The 20,550-nt window shown below is 47.4% G+C and overlaps 1 protein-coding gene across 6 annotated transcripts in view; it reads left to right on the top strand.

Annotated features, from left to right (window-relative positions):
• Positions 1 to 20,550, top strand: part of SH3KBP1 (SH3 domain containing kinase binding protein 1) — a 337,779-nt gene that overhangs the window by 313,593 nt on the left and 3,636 nt on the right. For 5 of the 6 annotated variants that reach the window (XM_059911030.1, XM_059911025.1, XM_059911027.1 and 2 more), the window contains 3 exons: positions 10,784 to 10,893; positions 14,367 to 14,495; positions 18,690 to 18,958. In XM_059911030.1, the coding sequence (XP_059767013.1) occupies positions 10,784 to 10,893; positions 14,367 to 14,495; positions 18,690 to 18,958 (508 nt within the window). The remainder of the gene's footprint in view (positions 1 to 10,783; positions 10,894 to 14,366; positions 14,496 to 18,689; positions 18,959 to 20,550) is intronic. The other variant, XM_059911028.1, reaches the window with a different exon arrangement.

The raw sequence follows: 20,550 nt of genomic DNA, 5'->3' as shown, positions 1-20,550 counted from the left end.
TTTACTAAATCATTTTCAACAGCAAATTTGGGACTGTAGTGAGCAATGTTTATGAAAGGATGCTCAGCATCACTAATCATTAGAGAAATGCAAATCAAAACTACAATGAGGTAGCACCTCACACCAGTCAGAATGGCCATCATCAAAAAATCTACAACAATAAATGCTGGAGAGGGTGTGGAGAAAAGGGAGCCCTGTTGCACTGTTGGTGGGAATGTAAATTGATACAGCCACTATGGAGAACAGTAGGGAGGTTCCTCAAAAAACTAAAAGTACAACTACCATACGACCCAGCAATCCCACTACTGGGCATATACCCTGAGAAAACCATAATTCAAAAAGTCATGAACCACAGTGTTCATTGCAGCACTATTTACAGTAGCCAGGACATGGAAGCAACCTAAGTGTCCATCATCAGATGAATGGATAAAGAAGATGTGGCACATATATACAATGGAATATTACTCAGCCATAAAAAGAAACAAAATTGAGTTAATTGTAGTGAGGTGGATGGACCTAGAGTCTGTCATACAGAGTGAAGTAAGTCAGAAAGAGAAAAACAAATACAGTACGCTAACACATATATGTGGAATCTAAAAAAAAAAAAGGTTCTGAAGAACCTAGGGACAGGACAGGAATAAGGACGCAGATGTAGAGAATGGACTTGAGGACACGGGGAGGGGGAAGGGTAAGCTGGGGCAAAGTGAGAGAGTGGCATGGACATATATACACTACCAAATGTAAAATAGCTAGTGGGAAGCAGCCGCATAGCACAGGGAGATCAGCTCGGTGCTTTGTGACCACCTAGAGGGGTGGGATAGGGAGGGTGGGAGGGAGACGCAAGAGGGAGGAGATATGGGGATATATGTGTATGTATAGCTGATTCACTTTGTTATACAGCAGAAATTAACATACCATTGTAAAGCAATTATACTCCAATAAAGATGTTATAGGGGCTTCCCTGGTGGCGCAGTAGTTGAGAATCTGCCTGCTAATGCAGGGGACATGGGTTCGAGACTTGGTCTGGGAGGATCCCACATGCCGCGGAGCAACTAGGCCCGTGAGCCACAACTGCTGAGCCTGCGCGTCTGGAGCCTGTGCTCCACAACAGGAGAGGCCGCGATAGTGAAGAGGCCCGGGCACCGCGATGAAGAGTGGCCCCCCGCTTGCTGCAACTGGAGAAAGCCCACGCACAGAAACGAAGACCCAACACAGCCAAAAATAAATATAAAAATAAATAAATAAATAAAAGATTACTATTAAAAAAAATTACTATAAAAAAGATGTTATAAAAAAAAATGAGTAGCCAATATCAGAAAAAAAATGAATGCAAAAGTGAAATGTTACTTTTCCCCCCTTAATACTGCTTGCTATGGATGCACGTGAAGCTCTTCACTTCTCAGCGCTAGACTTCAGTAGGATGTGCCCCACCCCCTTCCCAGAACGCTTCCGCTGATCTAAATTAGGTCACCATGCTATCATTGCTAATTTCATCTTTTACCTGTCTCTCGTAGTAGCTAGCAGAATTTGTAATTATGTCTGTAAAATTCTGTCCCTCTCAGGGGGCTCTGAGCTCCGTGGGGCAGGGACCATGGCTGTTTTGTTCATCCCTGCATCCCCCCCCCCCTTGCCTAGCCCAGAGCCTGGCTCATAGGACTCACTTAGGAAATATGGGCTGAATGAAGCAACGGAGCATATATGAGAAGAAATAGTGTGATGTAGGATCACGTTAGAGATCTTCATTGCCACTAGCCCCATGTGGCTATTTAAATTTAATTTAATTTAAATCATCACACTTAGCTGTATTCCGTGTGCTCAGTAGCCACATGGGGCCAGTGGTACCATATTGGATAGTACAGATATAGCTGGTTCCGTCATCACAGCAAGTTTTTTTTTTTTAACATCTTTATTGGAGTATAATTGCTTTACAGTGTTGTGTTAGTTTTTGCTGTATAACAAAGTGAATCAGCTGTACATACACATATATCCCCATATCTCCTCCCTCTTGCGTCTCCCTCCCACCCTCCATATCCCACCCCCCTAGGTGGTCACAAAGCACCGAGCTGATCTCCCTGTGCTATGCGGCTGCTTCCCACTAGCTATCTATTTTACATTTGGTAGTGTATATATGTCCATGCCACTCTCTCACTTCGTCCCAGCTTACCCTTCCCCCTCCCCGTGTCCTCAAGTCCATTCTCTATGTCTGCGTCTTTATTCCTGTCCTGCCCCTAGGTTCTTCAGAACCTTTTTTTTTTTTAGATTCCATATATATGTGTTAGCATACTGTATTTGTTTTTCTCTTTCTGACTTACTTCACTCTGTATGACAGACTCTAGGTCCATCCACCTCACTACAAATAACTCAATTCCGTCTCTTTTTATGGCTGAGTAATATTCCATTGTATAAATGTGCCACATCTTCTTTATCCATTCATCTGATGATGGACACTTAGGTTGCTTCCATGTCCTGGCTATTGTAAATAGTGCTGCAATGAACATTGTGGTACTTGACTCTTTTTTTTTTTTTTTTTTTTTTGACTCTTTTTGAATTATGGTTTTCTCAGGGTATATGCCCAGTAGTAGGATTGCTGGGTCATATGGTAGTTGTATTTTTAGTTTTTTGAGGAACCTCCTTACTGTTCTCCATAGTGGCTGTATCAATTTACATTCCCACCAACAGTGCAAGAGGGTTCCCTTTTCTCCACACCCTCTCCAGCATTTATTGTTTGTAGATTTTTTGATGATGGCCATTCTGACTGGTGTGAGGTGCTACCTCATTGTAGTTTTGATTTGCATTTCTCTAGTGATTAGTGGTGTTGAGCACCCTTTCATGTGTTTGTTGGCAATCTGTATATCTTCTTTGGAGAAATGTCTATTTAGGTCTTCTGCCCATTTTTGGATTGGGTTGTTTGTTTTTTTTGATATTGAGCTGCATGAGCTGCTTGTAAATTTTGGAGATTAATCCTTTGTCAGTTGCTTCGTTTGCAAATATTTTCTCCCATTCTGTAGGCTGTCTTTTCATCTTGTTTATGGCTTCCTTTGCTATGCAAAAGCTTTTAAGTTTCATTAGGTCCCATTTGTTTATTTTTTTTAATTTCCATTTCTCTAGGAAAGTGGGTCAAAAAGGATCTTTCACAGCAAGTTTTAATGGATAGTGCTGATGTAAAGCGATTGTACTTTTATTCTCAGAACTTTCACTATGCCTGGCACACAGTAGATATTTAATAAATGTTTGACTAAGTGAATGAGTAAATAAACTCTATCTCCCTCTTATTCTTGAGCTACAAGTTTCCATGTAAAAGTTGCTTTGTACTGAATCGCCAAACATTCCTCCTTTACTTGCCTAACACCTTACATTTCTTGCCAGAGATTTCTTTAAAGAAGCCAGCCCCCTTTTTGATCCTTTTAAAAACACATTTTAATAAAATAGAACAAAGGCAGCTTGTTATCAGAACATAGAGTGGTTTCTTCACACACGCGCACACACATACACACACACACACACACACACACACACACACACTACATTTCCTGGCATCTTTTCTTGTTATTGATGTAGAAACAATTCTCAGAATTCACTATCAGTTGGATAAGAAGGAAGATCAGATTTTCCTGCTGTCTGTCCAGTGCTCTGTAGTGGAAAGAATTCCACCAGCATGAATCTGAGTGTGGGCCCTGCCATTTTCTGATTGTGACCTTGTTCAAGTTGTCTAACCTCTGACCTTCCATCTCTCCCTCTGTGGAATAGAGTAGCCTGTGCGGCATGGGTTTTTGTGAGGATTGAATGAGCACGCACGTGCGAAGGGTGGAGCGGTCGGGTGGCCGACCGGTAGCCCAAACTTGTTTACTCCCAGCAGCTTGTGTCTTGAAAACTTCACGCCTGATTGATAAATGAAAACGCAGCAGCAAATCTGCTATATCCATACACATTTTGGAGGGCTTATTTTCCTGCAGAATCTAATCATTGCTCAAATGAGAATTTTTCAGTTGGTGACTCAGCTAACACAGGTGTTCACTGACCCCTAATAATGGGCCCATCTTTGTAGTCTGCACAGGTTTTCCACGCTAGTCAAAGGATTTACATGCAGGGTGAGATTTCCTCCTGTCCAGACTACCTTGAGATGCTTCTTCATTGTAGAGAAGGTACCTGCGGCCCTGTGGGTTTAGGGTTTTGTCATCTTAAATCTTAAAAAAAAAATTTTGTTGACGGGTTTGTTTTTTTTTTAACAGTTAGCCTTGCTCTTAAATCTCTGCTCCCAAATCCCACAACTCCATCAATGGTGTCTGAAAACAAAATTCTACCTGCGTGATTTGAAAGGGTTTTCACATAATCTCTCATTTACAAAAGAATAACCCTGCAAAGCTGATAGCTCAGATAACTCTCTCCTTTTTTTCTGGTGGGAAAACTGAAGCCCAGAAAGGTTGTTTGTTCATTTATTCAATAATCATTTATTGAACACTCACTGCAAGCCAGGTATGATGCTAGGCCTGGGAAAAACAGAGGTAAGAGCCACGGCTTCTTCCCTGGCGGGTAAGGGAGACAGATAGGTCAGCAAAGACTGTTAGTTCAGGGTGCTAAATGCGGAGATTGGTGTGATGAGTGTCTAGGGAGTGCTCAGGTCAGTTTTAGGGTGCAGGCTGCATTCTTGGAAGAGGTCTTAGTTGCCAAGCCAAGCCTTGATGTCTCCAGGGGAAGGGAGGAAAGGAGGGGGAGGGGAGAGGAGGAAGTCACCCAAGGGACAGAGGTGTGTTGGCCATGCTAAGGCACTGGGATTTCGTTGGCACTCAGGAAGGACTTGAAGCAGTGAAGGGACATGCTCAGGTCTGCACTTTACGGTCTCTGGTGGTAGCTGGCTCTCTGGCGGTAGCCAGCCTGTGGAGTGGTACAGGACTTGGAGTGAGATATCCATTACAGCGGTTCCAAGCAAGAAGTTCCAGCAGACTTAATGATCCTTGACAGAGACATGCAGGAGATGAGGTGGTTTCCAGAGATATTGGGAGGGAGCGACAATGCCAGGCTTCAAATGTAGGAAACTTCCATTCTAGGACTCGTTCTCAGGCCCAGAGCAGCGAACTACAATAAATAAACAGAGCCATTTAGGAGCTCACAAACAGTTCCTTTGGTGACAGCTGGCCATCTCAGACTTTTGACTGTTTCTTCTCCTGGTTTTCAGTGGATGTGTCTTAGGTCACCTGTGGTCACTGGTACCATCCCTCCCATTGATGGAAAATGAGCCCACATTTTCTAATTGAACTAAATAGGCTGTGACTGAAATTCATGGAAAATGGGCAACTCTGTGTGCCATGAAGAGTCAAAGGCCTTTCCAAGCTGACTCCGTGTCCAACATGAATTATCCCTGTATGTCTGTAGAGGGTTTGTCTTCCAAGTATCAGAAAAGCCAAGGGCCTCTCATCCTTATGAAACTAACTTTTAAAAAATACCCAACATTTTCCACTTCAGAGTTTTGGATTGGCTTATGGGCATTAAAACCATTTTTTATTAAAGGGAAAAATTCCTAGCCAGGCGAGAAAGCTCATATCAAGTTTCAGCCTGATTCATTTCAAAACTACCATGAAAATTGGGACATTTTCTTTGCACCACAACGGGTTAGTCATGGAAATTCTGCCTTAATCTCAGCTACTGCGACCACAGTCATGAGAGCATGCTCTGTGCCACTGAAAATTTACGTTACAGTGCTGAAGAGTTTCCCCCTTCGCTGTCAGAAAGCAGAAGTGAGTCGAAGTTCAAGGTCTGAGGTTCCCTTTTCATCAAGTGACCTCATCCTTGGTGTGTCTTTTTCTTTCCGGCACTTTGGTTTTGTCTGTTGTTTCCCAAAAGTGTTTTTTCTGAGCTCAAATGTAGAAAGTTCAATGTAGCTGAGTCTGCATGAGGAGGTTAAGAGTGCAGCTCCCCTGCAGGACTCGGCCCTCTTCTTACTCTTTTATTTATTTATTTGTTTACTTATTCATTCATTCATTTATTTATTTATGGCTATGTTGGGTCTTTGTTGCTGCACGCGGGCTTTCTCTAGTTGCGGCGAGCCAGGGGGCCACTCCTCGCTGCCTTGCGCAGGCCTCCCACTGCAGTGGCCTCTCCCGCCACAGAGCACGAGCCCCAGCAGCTGCAGCACCCAGGCTCAGTAGTTGCGGCTCGCGGGCTCTAGAGCGCAGGCTCAGTAGTTGTGGTGCACGGGCTTCATTGCTCCGCGGCATGTGGGATCCTCCCGGACCAGGGCTCGAACCCGTGTCCCCTGCACTGGCAGGCGGATTCCCAACCAGTGCACCACCAGGGAAGCCCCTCTCCTCTTACTCTTGAGTGACAGAGATGAGGCAGTCTTCTGGGCCATCTGTCCTGGAGGCTGTGGTTGAGCGTGCTCGCTGAGCGCGGCCAGGCTTCAGCACGTGCAGGGCTCTTTAGTGCAGACCTCAGCCAGTAAAGCGAACTGGGCCGGCCAGGCTTTCTCTGCAGCCCTGGCATAGAAGGCTGCCTTCCACCCCGAAGCTGCTGCCTCACTGCCTGCTAGCAGTCACCTCTGTTTTGCAGCTGCACGCCTGCAATCAGAGTTCTTTCTTGAGAGAGTTGGTTCATTCGTGGGCTTGTTCATTTGTTCCTTCATTCACACAATGTCAAGCATGTTTGCCCCAGGAAGGCGCTAGACTATGAGAGCGCAAAGATGGGTCCCTGCCCTCCTGGGGCTCACAGTCTAAGTGCGTCACACAGACACCAGGCCACCTCTGAGTCATTTCGAAAGTGTGATTTAGGAGAGACCCCTGTCTCACACGTGGTCAAACCCTCAGCTCCCCCTGGGACTTCCCTATTTCAGGGGGCCCAGGAGGGTGGGGAGGGCGCCCAGATGGAGTCCAGCAGAAGTCTCCTGGGTGCGACCTTGTCTGTCCCCGCACACCAGGGGATGTGCTGAGTCCATCTTAAGGGGGGCCTGCGGCCATCCCATCCGCTCCCCTCCCCCGCCCCGCTCTGCATGCTCGGCCCCCTCGAGTGCCTCCTTCTCACTCCAGCCGCCGTGTTTCTGACTCGTCACCAGTGGTCACCCAAGCCTTTGGTTGCCACTTGATCGCCTCTGTTGCTCACACACCAGGTCGGCAGGGGACCCACCCTGTGAGGAGCCTTGCTGCCGATGCCTCACCGGGCCCGGCCCTGGGACACCTGCTGCTCACCCGATGGCCCTCGGCCCCGGCGCCCTCTCCTCTCCTCCGCGTGGTCAAGTCCTGGCGTGTCCCTCCCCATCCCCCAGCCTCTTCCGGAGCAGCGCTTCTGCACGTGGCTGCTACTAACAAACTAATAAACCTGGGGAGACGGAGAGCCTGCCCTGCCCTAGACGGCGCCCCAGACTAATCCAGTCAGTCCCAGGGTGGGATCCAGGCAGGAGCCTTTTTTTTTTTTAATTGTCCAGGTGGCTCCACTCTGCAGCCAAGGTGGAGAACCGGAGCCAGCACGACTTTAATTGTTCTTTCATCACTTCAGCCTGCTCCGGTTTTGCCTCCTGAGCTGGCTTCTGTTTCCAGGATGGAGCCATGACCTAGGTGGTCGGCCTCAGCCCCTGGCAGCGCCCAGCCAAGGCCCTCAGCACTGGCACACCCCCTCCCCCGCCCCATGTGCTTCATGTCCTCCAGCCCCCTCACGCCCACCTCCCCACCGGCAGACCTCCCTGCCCTGGGCCTTATTCCTACTTCCAGGGCCCAGCAGGGGAACCCGCTAAACTCACCGGATGTAGAGTGCATGCAAGGATATTTGTGCAGCACTTTTCCTTAATTAAAAAAAAAACAACAACAACAGAGAGAGGGGGAATGATTTGAAAACAATTACCCAACGATAGGGGATTGATTCACTAAATCATGAATTGCAATGCAATAGAAGATTCTACAACAATCAAAATATTTATGAAGGATTTTTAGCGTCATGGCATATAATGTTTAGTGAAATAAGCAGAATGAAATACTATATATCATGTGAACTAGGCTATCTATTTATAGAAAAAAGCCTGAAGGGAAATATACCAAAATACTAATAGTACTCGTCTCGGTGTGGCAAGATTATAGTTGACTTTGTTTTGTTGTTACCCTTTTATGGCTTTTAAAAATTATGCATTGTGCACATATTACTTCTGTAATCAGAGAAAAGTCGATTTTAAAAAATTAATTGGGACATTAATGTCAGATAATGGCTTTTGGCATCAATCCAAGTGTGTAATTGGGAATTTCGATTTCAAACAACATGGAATTGGTAGAGGTGAGTCCTGGGGTGGGGTCTCAAGGGGAATCTTTTAGGAAAATAAGATTCTCTTAAAGGGAAGGCTCCTGAGAGGGTCAGGCCAGTGAACGGGCTCTAGAGAGGCCCGCCCCGAGCCTCTCTGAGCTGGCTGGCCAGATGGGGCATTTTTCAGGAGCCTCGCTCTGGCGCTGGGTGCTGATTGGCTCCTCGGCCTCAGAGCACCACTGATACTTTTCTTGTGCTGTCTCTTCAGAGAGTTAACCTTTGGTTACAGTTGCTTTGCCCTGATAAAATGAGTTCATGTTGAATAATTATTCATTCACCAGGCGCTGAAATAAAGTCATGTAATATAATCCCAGGTGTAATGTAATGGTTTGTCCTGACCAGTGACTTGTGCTTGGTTTTGCATATTTCCACTAAAGGAAGTAGTTTGCAGGCAACACCTGACTGTTCATTAATAGAAGAAAGCTGTCACACAGCCAGACCCTGTATGATAACCCTCAACAAAAGAGCTCTCCCCAAAATAAGGAGGGAAAAAAAACACACATCATTTTTATCTTTTCTGTTCTGAGCCAGCATATTTGCAATTATGGCAGTTTAAGATATTTTCAGTTGCAAATCAAGAATATCTGACTAAAATTAGCTGAAATAACAGGGGGCTATTCACTTCACACGGTGAGAAGCCTGGACACTTGGTCATTCAGGGTTGGTGAGTGGCTCATTGGGGCGGTCAGTCACCCAAGCTCTTTCCATTTGTTTTGCTCTGCTATCCTCAAGATCTCCAAGAGCATCCATCTCATGTGTTAGTCATTTGCACAATGGCAGGAAAAAGGCTGAAAACTACTGCTGCAAGAAGTAACAGGAAGAGGCTAGAAACGTGCCAGATACACAGGTGGCGGCTAGTGGTGGAGCTGGGAGTTGAACCCAGACAACCTAGCTCAGAATTCATGCCTGTCTTGGTCTGCCAGGTCTGTCATAACAGAACTTAAACAGCGGACATGTATTTCCTACAGTCCTGGAGGCTGTGAAGGCCAAGTTCAAGGCACCAGCAGATGCCGTGTCTGTTGAGGGCCCTCTTCCGGGTTCACAGGCACTGTCTTCTTGCTGTGTCCTCAAATGGTGGAGGGGGTGAGGGGGCACTAGTCTCTTTCTCTTCTTATAAGGACACTAAGCCTATCCACAGCTCCAGGCATCCTATTCTTACACAACAGCTTCCCAAGCAGGAGGGAAGAGGAAGCAGCAACACAAATGACCTTCGCCTCACTTGCCTCTCTCTAGACAGAGAGGAAATCTCTTTCCCAGTGGCTCTCAGTAGACTTCCTTTTATTTCTCAGTGATCCAAATTGGGCTACGTGGCTACCTCTAAACCAATCACTGGCAAAGAGGAACAGGGTTGCCATCATTGGCTTAGACCAGACGTGCCTCTGCTGGGCACATTGTCCTGAAACAGAACCGGGGCTCTGTTAGGAGGGAGAATGGGAATGGTTTGGGAAGGCAGCGCCTGGCATGGCGAATGAAGCAGTCTCCCTGTCAGGAAGAGATGGCGTGTCCCCATTCACCAGCAGTAATGAGTCTCAGGGTCTCCCCCTATCTGCCAGCCATCCCTCTGTGCATCATACCCAGATCTACACTTGGTTTGTAAATCCCCAGAACTCTGTAGCACCAGGTGACTCCCTTGGCCTGATCATTTGTTGAAGGAGGTGGCAAAGTGAAGGCAAAGGCCTTCCTCCTGGACACATGCCAGGTGCAGTGACGATCTGGCTGAAAGATGCTCCGTTCATCTGAGATGTCAGTCACAGAGCTGGGAGCTCTCTGAGGACAACAGGCTCGTTTCTTCCGTGCTCACCGGGGTAGCCTTAGTATCTAGCTCTGTGTGTGGCACAGAGTAGTTGCTCAGTCATAATGGAGTGAGTGAGTGAGCAGACTGATGACTGAAGAAGATATTTTCTCCATTGAGCGATGCTTCTGGAAACAGAATGGTGCGGGGCTCTGTGAGTCATCTGGAGAAACAGAAGCTTGCTCTCCGTCTCCAGGGGGTTAAGAATCTAATGGTAGGGTGATGGTCAGAGTATTGCTGTACAGCCAGAGAAGGAGGCTGCCCTCTCTTGTCTTCTGGAATCAACGACCAGCATTCACTTGCACAAGGATATTGTACCTTGAGATAACTGCTTATTGTATTGTGACTGCAAGAATGTTTTATCTACCAAAATGGACTTGGATTTGTGGAAGAAAGAGGATTCCTCCTTTACTCCTCTTTCTGTAGCTTCTAAAGATGTATGAATATAGCTGTTGACTGTTGAAGGGGGAAAGAAGAATCACGTTTCTCTTTCCTCCATAATAGCTTGTTAGACGGAGGAGGAGGTGATTTCTTTCATTCAGTTTGAATCACGTTGATGGGATAACCAAAGGATGTAAACAGCCTTCATAAATGATGAAGCGTAATCCAGACCTAAAGGATGATTATTAAGGAAAAGAGGTGCTTATGGCATGTTATAAGAACCTTCCCTTACTCCTGTTGATGCTCTTTAAAAAATCTGTTTTACTTTTGTTTTAGACCTAGAAGGGTTTGATTCCGTGGTGTCATCTACTGAGAAGCTCAGTCACCCAACCACAAGCAGACCAAAAGCCACGGGGAGGAGGCCTCCGTCCCAGTCCCTGACGTCCGTAAGTGCCTCCTCGCTTCCTGACAGCTGGAAGGCAGGAAAGATCGGGGACTCTAGCTAAGGACTGTTCTGCAAGCAGCTGATTCGAGGACACGCTGGGAGAGGGAGGTCATGAGATACGCTGCTGACTAGAAGTGATTTGAGAGTCTTCTGGAATCAAGCAGTGTTTCTTTCTTTTTGTTCTCTGTGTTTCTGCCAGCGAGGTGGGGAACCCCTAGTCCCACTTTCCTTCTCTCTCCTTCCAGACTGATTCTTGTTTGAACCCGAAATGAAATTGGTAAGAACAAAATGCCATGTTTTCTGGTGGGAAAGGAGAGCAAGGCTGGTTTGGTCTGTGAACAAAAGAGAACTTTACTTAAAAAAAAAAAAAAGCAAAAGAAAGGGATCTGCCACTATACAGCACTTGGCAGCGGCCCAGCCTTTTTCTCTCAAAGCCCCGTCCTTGGCATCCCTCCACGGAACCCCGCACAGACCTTTAGGAGATGGGTTTTAAACATACGAGGCACCTGGTCATGCAGGAGACAACAGTCAGAACGCTCCGGATAACCCATAGAAGTTTTTGTTTGGGTCATTTTGAATAACTTTGTTTCTTATTAGAAACCTGTAACACATTTATTGTACCAAATTTGAAGCACGAAATGCATAAAGAAGAAAGTAATAGAATAAGTAAGTAAAGTAATCCTGCTCCCCCAAGCTAAGAACTGTTAACCTCTTGCTGTATATCCTTTATTTCTTCAAAAATGGGATCACACAGAACACGTGGCTTTAGAAGTTGCATTTCCCCCTTACATTGTACACCTTCCCCCTGTCATTACACATCCTTCCGTCACGTCACCGTGAATGGCTGCCTAGAGTTCTAGCCTGGGAATATACGAGCGTCTATCTAGCCGGTGCGCTGTCACTGGACATTTATGTTGCTTCCATTCATCATAAACGCTGAAGTGAATGTCATTGTAGAAAAATCTTGGTGCTTCTGCAAGCAGTGTATGTGTGTGTGTATATCTCTGTCTGTCTATTTATCTCTATGTATCGAATTGCCTTGTCCTTGCTGGGAATGCAGGACTAAGGTCTTAGGACCTTCACCCAGATACCAGGGAATTAACCTTTTTCAGGTTTCCCAGGACACTTTCTACTAATTCTACCTAAGGGGTCATCATTTAGAAGAAAAAGAATGCCACTTCCTTTGAACCTCTTCTCTCATATCCACTGGCTCTGGAAGTGTGGTTTGAGTCGTCCTATTTTTCCTCTTTGTAGGAAACATATCTGTGTATTGCCATCTTTGGGGGAGAAAGACTTGAAACAGTGGCTTACTTTTTCACTCTTATATAGAGTACTGTGTCAATACCACCTTCTTTCCTCTTTCCCTCTCACCTCTCCACACCCTCCCAAACACCTCATAAACGTATAGCCTATTTAATTGCTTCTTAGTATCTCTGTATTTAAATTTTTAATCCTACCTCCCATATCTTCTCTATAAATCCTTCATCATTTTTGTTTCCCCTCCAAATCCTTCCTAACTTTTCAAGATCTAGAGGGCCTTGATGCATCAGAATTAAATACAGAGAAATTTGAATTACCACCCCCCATCCCACCCTTGGTCCCTACATCCCATGTCTGGGAGTTTGTATATATTTGGGGGAGACCTGGTAAAGGCATCTCATCTTCTCTGCACTTTTAGAGCACACATTGATTCATTCACTCATTCAACAAATACTGATGGGCATCTCCTATAGGCTAAGCTCTGTGCCAGGTACGAAGGCTGCAACTGGGAATAAGAGGTACATGGTCCCTGACCGCAGGAAGCTTATGGCAATGGTGGCTCAAAGTTTGACATTTGATATGGAACAATTTTACTTGTGGACTTAAAACAACAGGATACATTTGTGCTTTAAAGAAGTATAATTACTGTACTCGCTTCCCTTCATTCCTATCCATCCCCATATGGATATGTACATTGAATTCATGTTTACTCTTCTTCCTGTTAGCACCTGTAGGTTTTTCATAGCAAAATGGGATTGGTGGATATGGACATATTCCTAAAAGGCCATTGAAGGGAACGATCGAGGAAATACATTAGTCATGACTCCCCATCCTGGGGCCTCTCAACCTAGTTTGAGCTGTTTATGTTTATCAAATTCAAAGAGCAAGCTTTGATTGGCAGCTCATGAATCATAGGTTATGGAGGAGGAAACTGTCTTTTGGAATAAAATCTCAAAATGAAAGGATACAGGCATTGTAAGGTAGTTAAGCTTAGATTAAAAGAAAGCTTGGTTGGAGGCGGGTGTTATTCTAGGTAATTGGATTTTCAGATTAAATGAAGATTAACAAACAAGACCTTTTCATTTTAAAACATTGCTTTAAACTTCCCTATATGTATTGCTTAGTAAGTAAACAGAAGAAAACAAACAGTATTTGTAAGTGTGATTTTTTTCTATAATGGTGCCAAGTGGTGATTCGAAATATGACTATTTTCCCACCACAGGGATAGAAGGCATAGAGGTGAGGCTGAATATGAGCTCACCTAAAGATATCTCTGGAAGATTCTTCGTTTAAAAAGATTCCTTGCCACAGGAACTCTTATTTTCCTCTGCTTTGTTCTAAAATACGGAAATTCTAGTACAGTAATCATTTTTGACCAAGTGATTCCAGTGAATCGGTTTACATTCATCCAGCTTTTGATCTTCACGGCGAGGCAGAAAGAGTAGGAGTGTTATCCCCATATTTTACCAAGAGATGCTGCCATTCTGTAAGTACACCTTAGCAAAGATGGAATCCAAAATGGATAATGATTGTCCACAACAATGAGGGCAGCGTTTTAGCAGCAGGCACCAAATTAGACCTGAGCTTGCTGTGCTGGCAGGCAGGGCTGTTCTCTGGGGCTGCAGAAATGCTGGTCACTGATCCTCAGGGGTAGTGATCCTTTGCCCCCAGAAATGGTTTCCTCTCAGACAAGTCCTTTTAGACACTTCACTATGCAATAGACCTGGTGGTTCTGGAAAAGGATCAGGAGGGAATGGAGGAGAGGCAGGTTAGAGGCAGCTTCCTCTCCACCTGTGTGTCCTTCCCCACTGGACTGTCAACCCTGTGAGAGCAGGGACCATGTCTGGCATGTCACTGTTAAGTTCAGTACCAAGCTGAGTGCTTGGCACACAGCAGCAAACGTTTACAAAAAAGAGAGAGGCTCTGAGCAGGAAAAGATGGATGACAGATGCTCACATGGATGAAATGACCAACGGGCATCAGTGGAAGGATCCCATAGAAAGAAAGATCCCTAGTCTAGGAAATCTTAGTCCCAGTTCTGCCACTCTCTCTAGCACACAGATAATAGCACACTTTCTGCCTCATGGTTATAATGAGGAGACAAACAAAATAGAAGTGTCAAGTGCTTTGAAAGGCACACTGCATTATGCTAACAAAAGCTATGTCAGCTAAGGTGTAATTCTGACAAGAGCATTTTCTTTTGGCTTTATCCAGTCTTCCCTTTCAAGCCCTGATATCTTTGACTCCCCAAGTCCTGAAGAAGATAAAGAAGAACACGTTTCGCTTGCACACAGAGGAGTGGATGCGTCAAAGAAAACTTCAAAGACTGTTACCATATCCCAAGTGAGTGGCCAGCCATGGCGAGGGTGTCCCGACAGCACGGGATCCCTACCTTTACGTGTATGCTCTGATGATGAGCTATAAACCAAACAAGGATAAACAGATGTCTTAGTCATGTGGGGCTGCTAAAATGAAGCGCCATAGATTGGGTGACTTATAAACAATAGAAGTTTATTTCTCACATTTCTCGTGGCTGGACGCCCAAGATCAGGGTGCCAGCATGGTCAGGTTCTGATGAGGGATCTCTTCGGGGTTGTAGACTGCCAACTTCTCATTGTGTCCTCACATGGAGGAAATAGGGTGAGAGAGCTCTCTGCGGTCCCTTTTAGAAGGGCACTAACCCCGTTCATGACAGCTCCACCCTCATGACCTAATCACCTTCCAAAGGTCCTATCTCCCAATACCATCACAGCGGGGGTTGGGATTTTCACATATGAATTTTGGAAGGACACAAACATTCAGTCCATTGCAACAGGCAACACAAGTTTTTATTATTCTTTGGTGACAGTGATTACTTTGGTAATCAAAATCCCTAAGGAATGTGACAGTCTCCAAAACTGGGGAGAATCCCATGTTTTCTCTTGTGGTTTGATCTCCTCTTCATACCGTCAAACACACACACACACACACACACACATACACACACAATGCCCTCGCACACCACCACCACCACCACCACCACCACCATCACAAGAACCAAAACAACTTTAAAAACCTAGAGGTGTCTAGAAAGACTACATTAAATATATTAAATGCTGTGCCCTCTGCCCACAGATTGTGACTTTTATGTTCAAATCTGGTGGTGTCACAAATTATGGTTGGCAGTTCATGAATTTGAATAACTAATGGGATTTCTTAAAGAAAAGCTCATTTGGATTCATTTATTAGGATAAATTTATAGTCATTTTAATGTTTAAAATGTTTAAAAACATTAATTTCATTGCACGCCCAGGGGATGGTATAGCTCTTTTATTATTGACTTGCGAGGAACAAAGAACACATTGTTTAGCAACTGCATGTGGCTTCTGAAGGGGACCCTGTACAAGTTCTGTTCGTCCTATGATGGTGAAGTAAGATTTTAAAATTACATTTTCTCGTGCTAAGAGAACCCCATCAATTGGAATTATTTTCTGTAAACATTAGCAGCTGCCTTCTGTCTAAAAGCAGAAAATGGAAGTCATTTTTAAAGCACTCGAAGCACGAATTCACACAAAGAAATCAAAGGTGATGTGGAATTTTCTTCTGATAGATTTAAGAATTTACATGTATAGCTTTTCTTAAAAATCTGATATAGTCAGCAAAAATATGATCCTGTAAAACAGATCGATTGTAATTATTCACAAAACTGAAGCAGTCTTCCTTTATAAAAGGCTTCCATTTACAGAAATTGGATTTAGATCCGTTTTTTCTGGTGACCATAGGAATGCCTATAGTTGCAGCCTCTCCGACGTCCCTAGGGTGTCTCTATAGTGACATCTATTGGTGGGCAGTGGCTCATCACGTTTCTGATTTGCACTGTTCTATCCCATTAGCCTATTTCACTTGCCTGGAGTTGTCATGTCTTGTTGTTTATTGCTTCTAGAAATTCCACCTGAACTAATTTGATCAGGACATTTGGTGGCCTATAGTCTGTGAGGGCTTATAACAAGTGCCTGTTAGCTGAAATGGGACAGGAGAGCGAGTCACGTAGGAAATGCAAAGAGAAGCGTTGATTCAAAAAGTGCCTGGAAGTCAGACAGTGTGAGGACATCGGTGGGCTGCGGGAGGTGCGTGAGAATGCAAGGTGGGAAACGGGGAAAAGTATGAACCCGGGAATAGAAAAGAAGCGAAGGAAATCAGGTCAGGAGAGCATGAATCTTCAGACTCAGGCAGCCACGGTCACGGTACCAGGCTTGAGGGTCCAGCTGATGGGGAGGGAATTGAATCTCAGTTCTGCCGCTTATGAGCTGTGAGACTTGGGGAATTCCTCAGCCACATCCCTAAGCCTCAGTTTCCTGCTCCGTCAAGCCTGTGTGCCAACTAATCGCATTTCAGTTGTCCAGCCAGCGTCCGGCATGTAACCAGCGCTCCGTAAATGTCAGTCCCTCGCCCCTCTGACTATGACTCCTGCTAACAATAAGCACAGGATGGTGGATCGCTCTCCCTGGCAGCACAAAGTGATTTTCCTCAATGATAAGTTGGCAGAGAAAAGGCGAGCAGAAAGGCTGGGAATGATGGCCCATCTGCTTCTGGCTGACTCTGCCCAGTTTCTCCCTGTAGCACAGCCTGAATCCAGACTTTGCCTCCTCACTGTGCCAACCCAGCCCCATCTTGGCTCCCGCCCTGGGCGCCGGCAGCCTCAGCTCCCTCCCCTCCCCCGCTTCACCCCCCAATGTCCTGTCTACTACCTGCCCCCATCCACTGCACCCCACCTGTGATCTCACCTTTCCTTGCAGCTGCCGCCTCCCCTAGGCCTGCTGTGTGCCCCTGTTCCCCCCACCCATGACCGTTGTGTTCCCTGTGCCCTCCATGCCCCCTCAGGACACTTCTCCATCAGGCTTCCCCTGCCTGCCTCCTCCATCTTCAGCCTTGGCTCTTACCCTCAAGATACCTTCCAGCTCAGGGTCTCCCCCATCTTTGAAAGCAAACAAAACGCCTCCTTGATCCTGTCTCCTCCTGAGGCTTCTCCACGAACACTCTCTCCCTTTCTCCCATCTTCTTTCCTCAGCCGAGTGTTTGGAAAGAGTTCTAAACTTGCAGGCCACGCCCCTCACGTCCCATGCAGGCGCTAACCTGCCTTGATCAGATTTCAGTCTCCCTTGGCTCCACCAAATGGGCTCCCCCCTAATTTTCCTCTCAGCATCCTCTGGCAACTCCTCCAGGGGACTTCCATGACCCAGGCCCTCTCCTGGTCTGGCTCCATCCCCGCTCTCAGCACTCTGTCCCAGTCCCCAAGGGCTCTCCCCTCTCCTTCCACCTCTTCAACTTGGGGCGTCCGCAGGTTCTATCACTGCGCCTCTTCTCATTCTTTGTCATCCACCCCCATGGCTTGCACCTCCTCTGGTGATTTCTCTGGCCCAACTCACTTTTTCAGTCATTGGCTCTGCCCATTGGCCTTCCCCCTTGGCCATCCCTCCGGCTCCTAAAATTCCATGTGTCCAAAACTGAGATCATTGTTTGAGCCTTCAGTCTGTTCTTCCTCCCATGAAAGGGTCAACCTTAATGCCTCCTTCCTCCATCCCCACCCATGGCCCTTGATCCGTACTTCCTCCTCACCTGCTAGGGCCTGTCCAGGACCACATCCTCCTGGCCTTGGGGTGTCTGCTCTGGGAGGGCAGGGACTGCGTCTCTTGGTTGGATGAGCCTGCCATTGCCGCGTCTCTCAAAGCTGTCTTCTCTCTATCCTCTTGGCCGCTTCCTGAGTCAGACCCTCACCGTTTTTAGCTTTCACTGTATGAGAGTCTCCTAGCAATTGTCTAGACCTCCAGACCCACCAGCCCTTCAGCCCTTCTGCAGCCACAGTGATCTTGAGCTCAGCAGGCAATCTTTTTAACCCTTTCCGCAAGCCCCCTGTGTGCACCCTACCTCTCTCTTGCCCCCCTGACGTTCTGGCTTCCCGTGAATGCAGTTCACTCTCGGGTCTCCAGGCCTCTCCTGGCGCGTTCCCTCCTCTAGAACTTCCCCCACCCCCCGCCCCCCGCTTACTCTTTTCTGACCTCCTCCTGGTCCTCCTCCTCCAGGATGAGGCTGCCGGCTCCTTCCTGATGCCCTCCCTCTGGGATGCTTGGTCCCTTCTGTATATTCTGTGTATACTTCTGTGGCTCTGTGTGCTTCCCTCCCTGCATGCGCGCTCCCCCCTCATCTACAGTGTGTTGGTTGGTCTGTCTGTCTGCACCTCACTGGGTTCTAAGCTCCTTGAGGGCCAAGAAAATGTTTTGCTCACTTCAGGGTTTGCAGAGCCTAGCGGGTACATGGGCCTCTGGATGTGTACATTAAACCAGTCAGGAACTACCTGTTCAGAAAGGTGGTCAAATTTAAAATTCATAAGGGGATGCCTGCACCAAGTAGGCCCTTGGGGGCTTGTGGATGAAGGAATGAGTGAGTGGAGTATACGGAGGGCTGCGGGGACAGTGACGTAGATAGCGGGTTTTAGTAAACAGGACGGGGAGGTGCAGCACACGAATCCCTAGCCTGAATCCCTGTCCTCACTCATCGCAGGTGTCCGACAACAAAGCATCACTGCCGCCCAAGCCGGGGACCATGGCTGCGGGCAGTGGCGGGCCGGCCCCTCTGTCCTCAGCAGCACCCTCTCCCCTGTCGTCCTCTTTGGGAACAGTTGGACACAGAGCCAACTCCCCGTCTCTGTTCGGCGCGGAAGGAAAACCAAAGATGGAGCCTACAGCCAGCAGCCAGGCGGCCGTGGAGGAGCTGAGGACACAGGTCCGGGAGCTGAGGAACATCATCGAGACCATGAAGGACCAGCAGAAGTGAGTGTCTGCGGCCCCTTCTTTAACTGCCTCCAGGGGTTGCTTTCCACCGGGTCAGGGCCTGGTTCTGCCACCTTGGGTCCCAGCCTGTCCCCGAGGATGGGCCGCCTCCCTGGGGATGGTGGCAGCAGGGGTGGGAGTGGGTGTGTGAACCCGAGGAGCTTCATTTAGCTCAGCTCCACGTGTAAACTGGGCCAGCTGCACACGGGCTGGCGCCGGGGCATAGGGGGAGGAGTCAGCTACAAGGGACGTGCTCAGCAGGCTGCGAAAAAGAAAGATCTTCAAATCCCCAGAAGACACAGTATGTGCGTGCGCCACTTCTTAATAACCCCAACAGCCAGCTTCTCTTCTAGCACCAGAAAAATTGCAGTTCCTTCAGTTAGCTGCCCCATGAAGGAACTGGCTTGCATTTAGGGGTACAATGTATGCAAAAGATGCAGGGACTCTTTAAAACTGAGGCTTGACACTCAGCAAGATGTTCTCACCAGGAGACTCGAGCAGCCTCCGTGCATGCCTGCACACACACACTCCGCATCTCTGATCCTCAGGGGGCGCTTAGATGGGGAGAGGGACCTGCAAGCCAAAATAAATATCACACGCATATCACCCAGGATGCTGTGTGCAGTTAAAAAATAACGGTAAAGGGATTAGAAGTCAGGAGGCACTTATCTGAATAAACGGAGGCGCAGAGAGTTTAGGGATCCGTTGGCTGTTTCTGGAGGGAACGGGGTAGGCATCTCGAGGTGTTTCCTGAGTAGGGTTTCGAAAGCCGACCTAGCATTGCCAAGAGCAGAGCACCCCAGCAGAGGGCACAGCACGGGCAGGTTCACAGGCACGTGGAGCGGCCCGGCAGGTCAGTGCATTCCTGGTGCCTGGCCACCCAGATCGGGAGGCGCCCGGGGCAGTGGCGGGCAATGGGGCCACAGACCCGCAGTCACACCTTCGGGAGGACGCCTGCAGCTGGAGGGCCCTGAAGTGTTTTGTGTACTTTGGGGAATAATTGGGTTAAACAAAGTTACTTTCTTCTCCGAAGGGCTGCTCAGAGCCTTCGCTGTGCGTGGGAAGATGGAGGATAACGTATGCAGTGTTTCCCAAACGTACTTAATCACGGAGTCCATTTCCCCAGAACATCCTAGGACAAGGCGTCCATGGAACTCACTTTGAGTACTGCGGCTCTATTCGCTTCTGCTCCACTCAGGCTGGAGGTCTCATATGAACTGGGGGCCTCTTGGACTCACCCCCTGCCTGGAAGAGGCTCATCAGATAAATATGCAGAACCGCAGGATGGGACTAGAGCGGGTCTTGAGGGGCCAGACAGGCTGCCACTAACTCCTCCAAGTCCCCAGCTCGTATCTGACCCGGCACAGTATAGCTTTGGGTACCCAAAGGCCCCCTCCATGTCCAGGCGACAGGTGTCCTCTGCCTGGTTCTCAGCCTCCTGAACAAGACGGGTCAGACACTCCTGGATCCAGGGCTTCGTCCCTTGGGGCCCTCGCTCTGAAAAGTGCCCGGAACTTTTCTGAAATGGCCTGTGCCTGAGTCTTGAGTGCAGAATCGCCAGTGCCTTGGGGCCACTCCACCCCATTGTTCCT

This window comes from Balaenoptera ricei, chromosome X, assembly GCF_028023285.1.
Source record: "Balaenoptera ricei isolate mBalRic1 chromosome X, mBalRic1.hap2, whole genome shotgun sequence".
Lineage (NCBI taxonomy): Eukaryota > Metazoa > Chordata > Mammalia > Artiodactyla > Balaenopteridae > Balaenoptera > Balaenoptera ricei.
The sequence above is the reverse complement of the archived record's forward strand: the minus strand, read 5'-3'. Positions and strand labels throughout refer to the sequence as shown.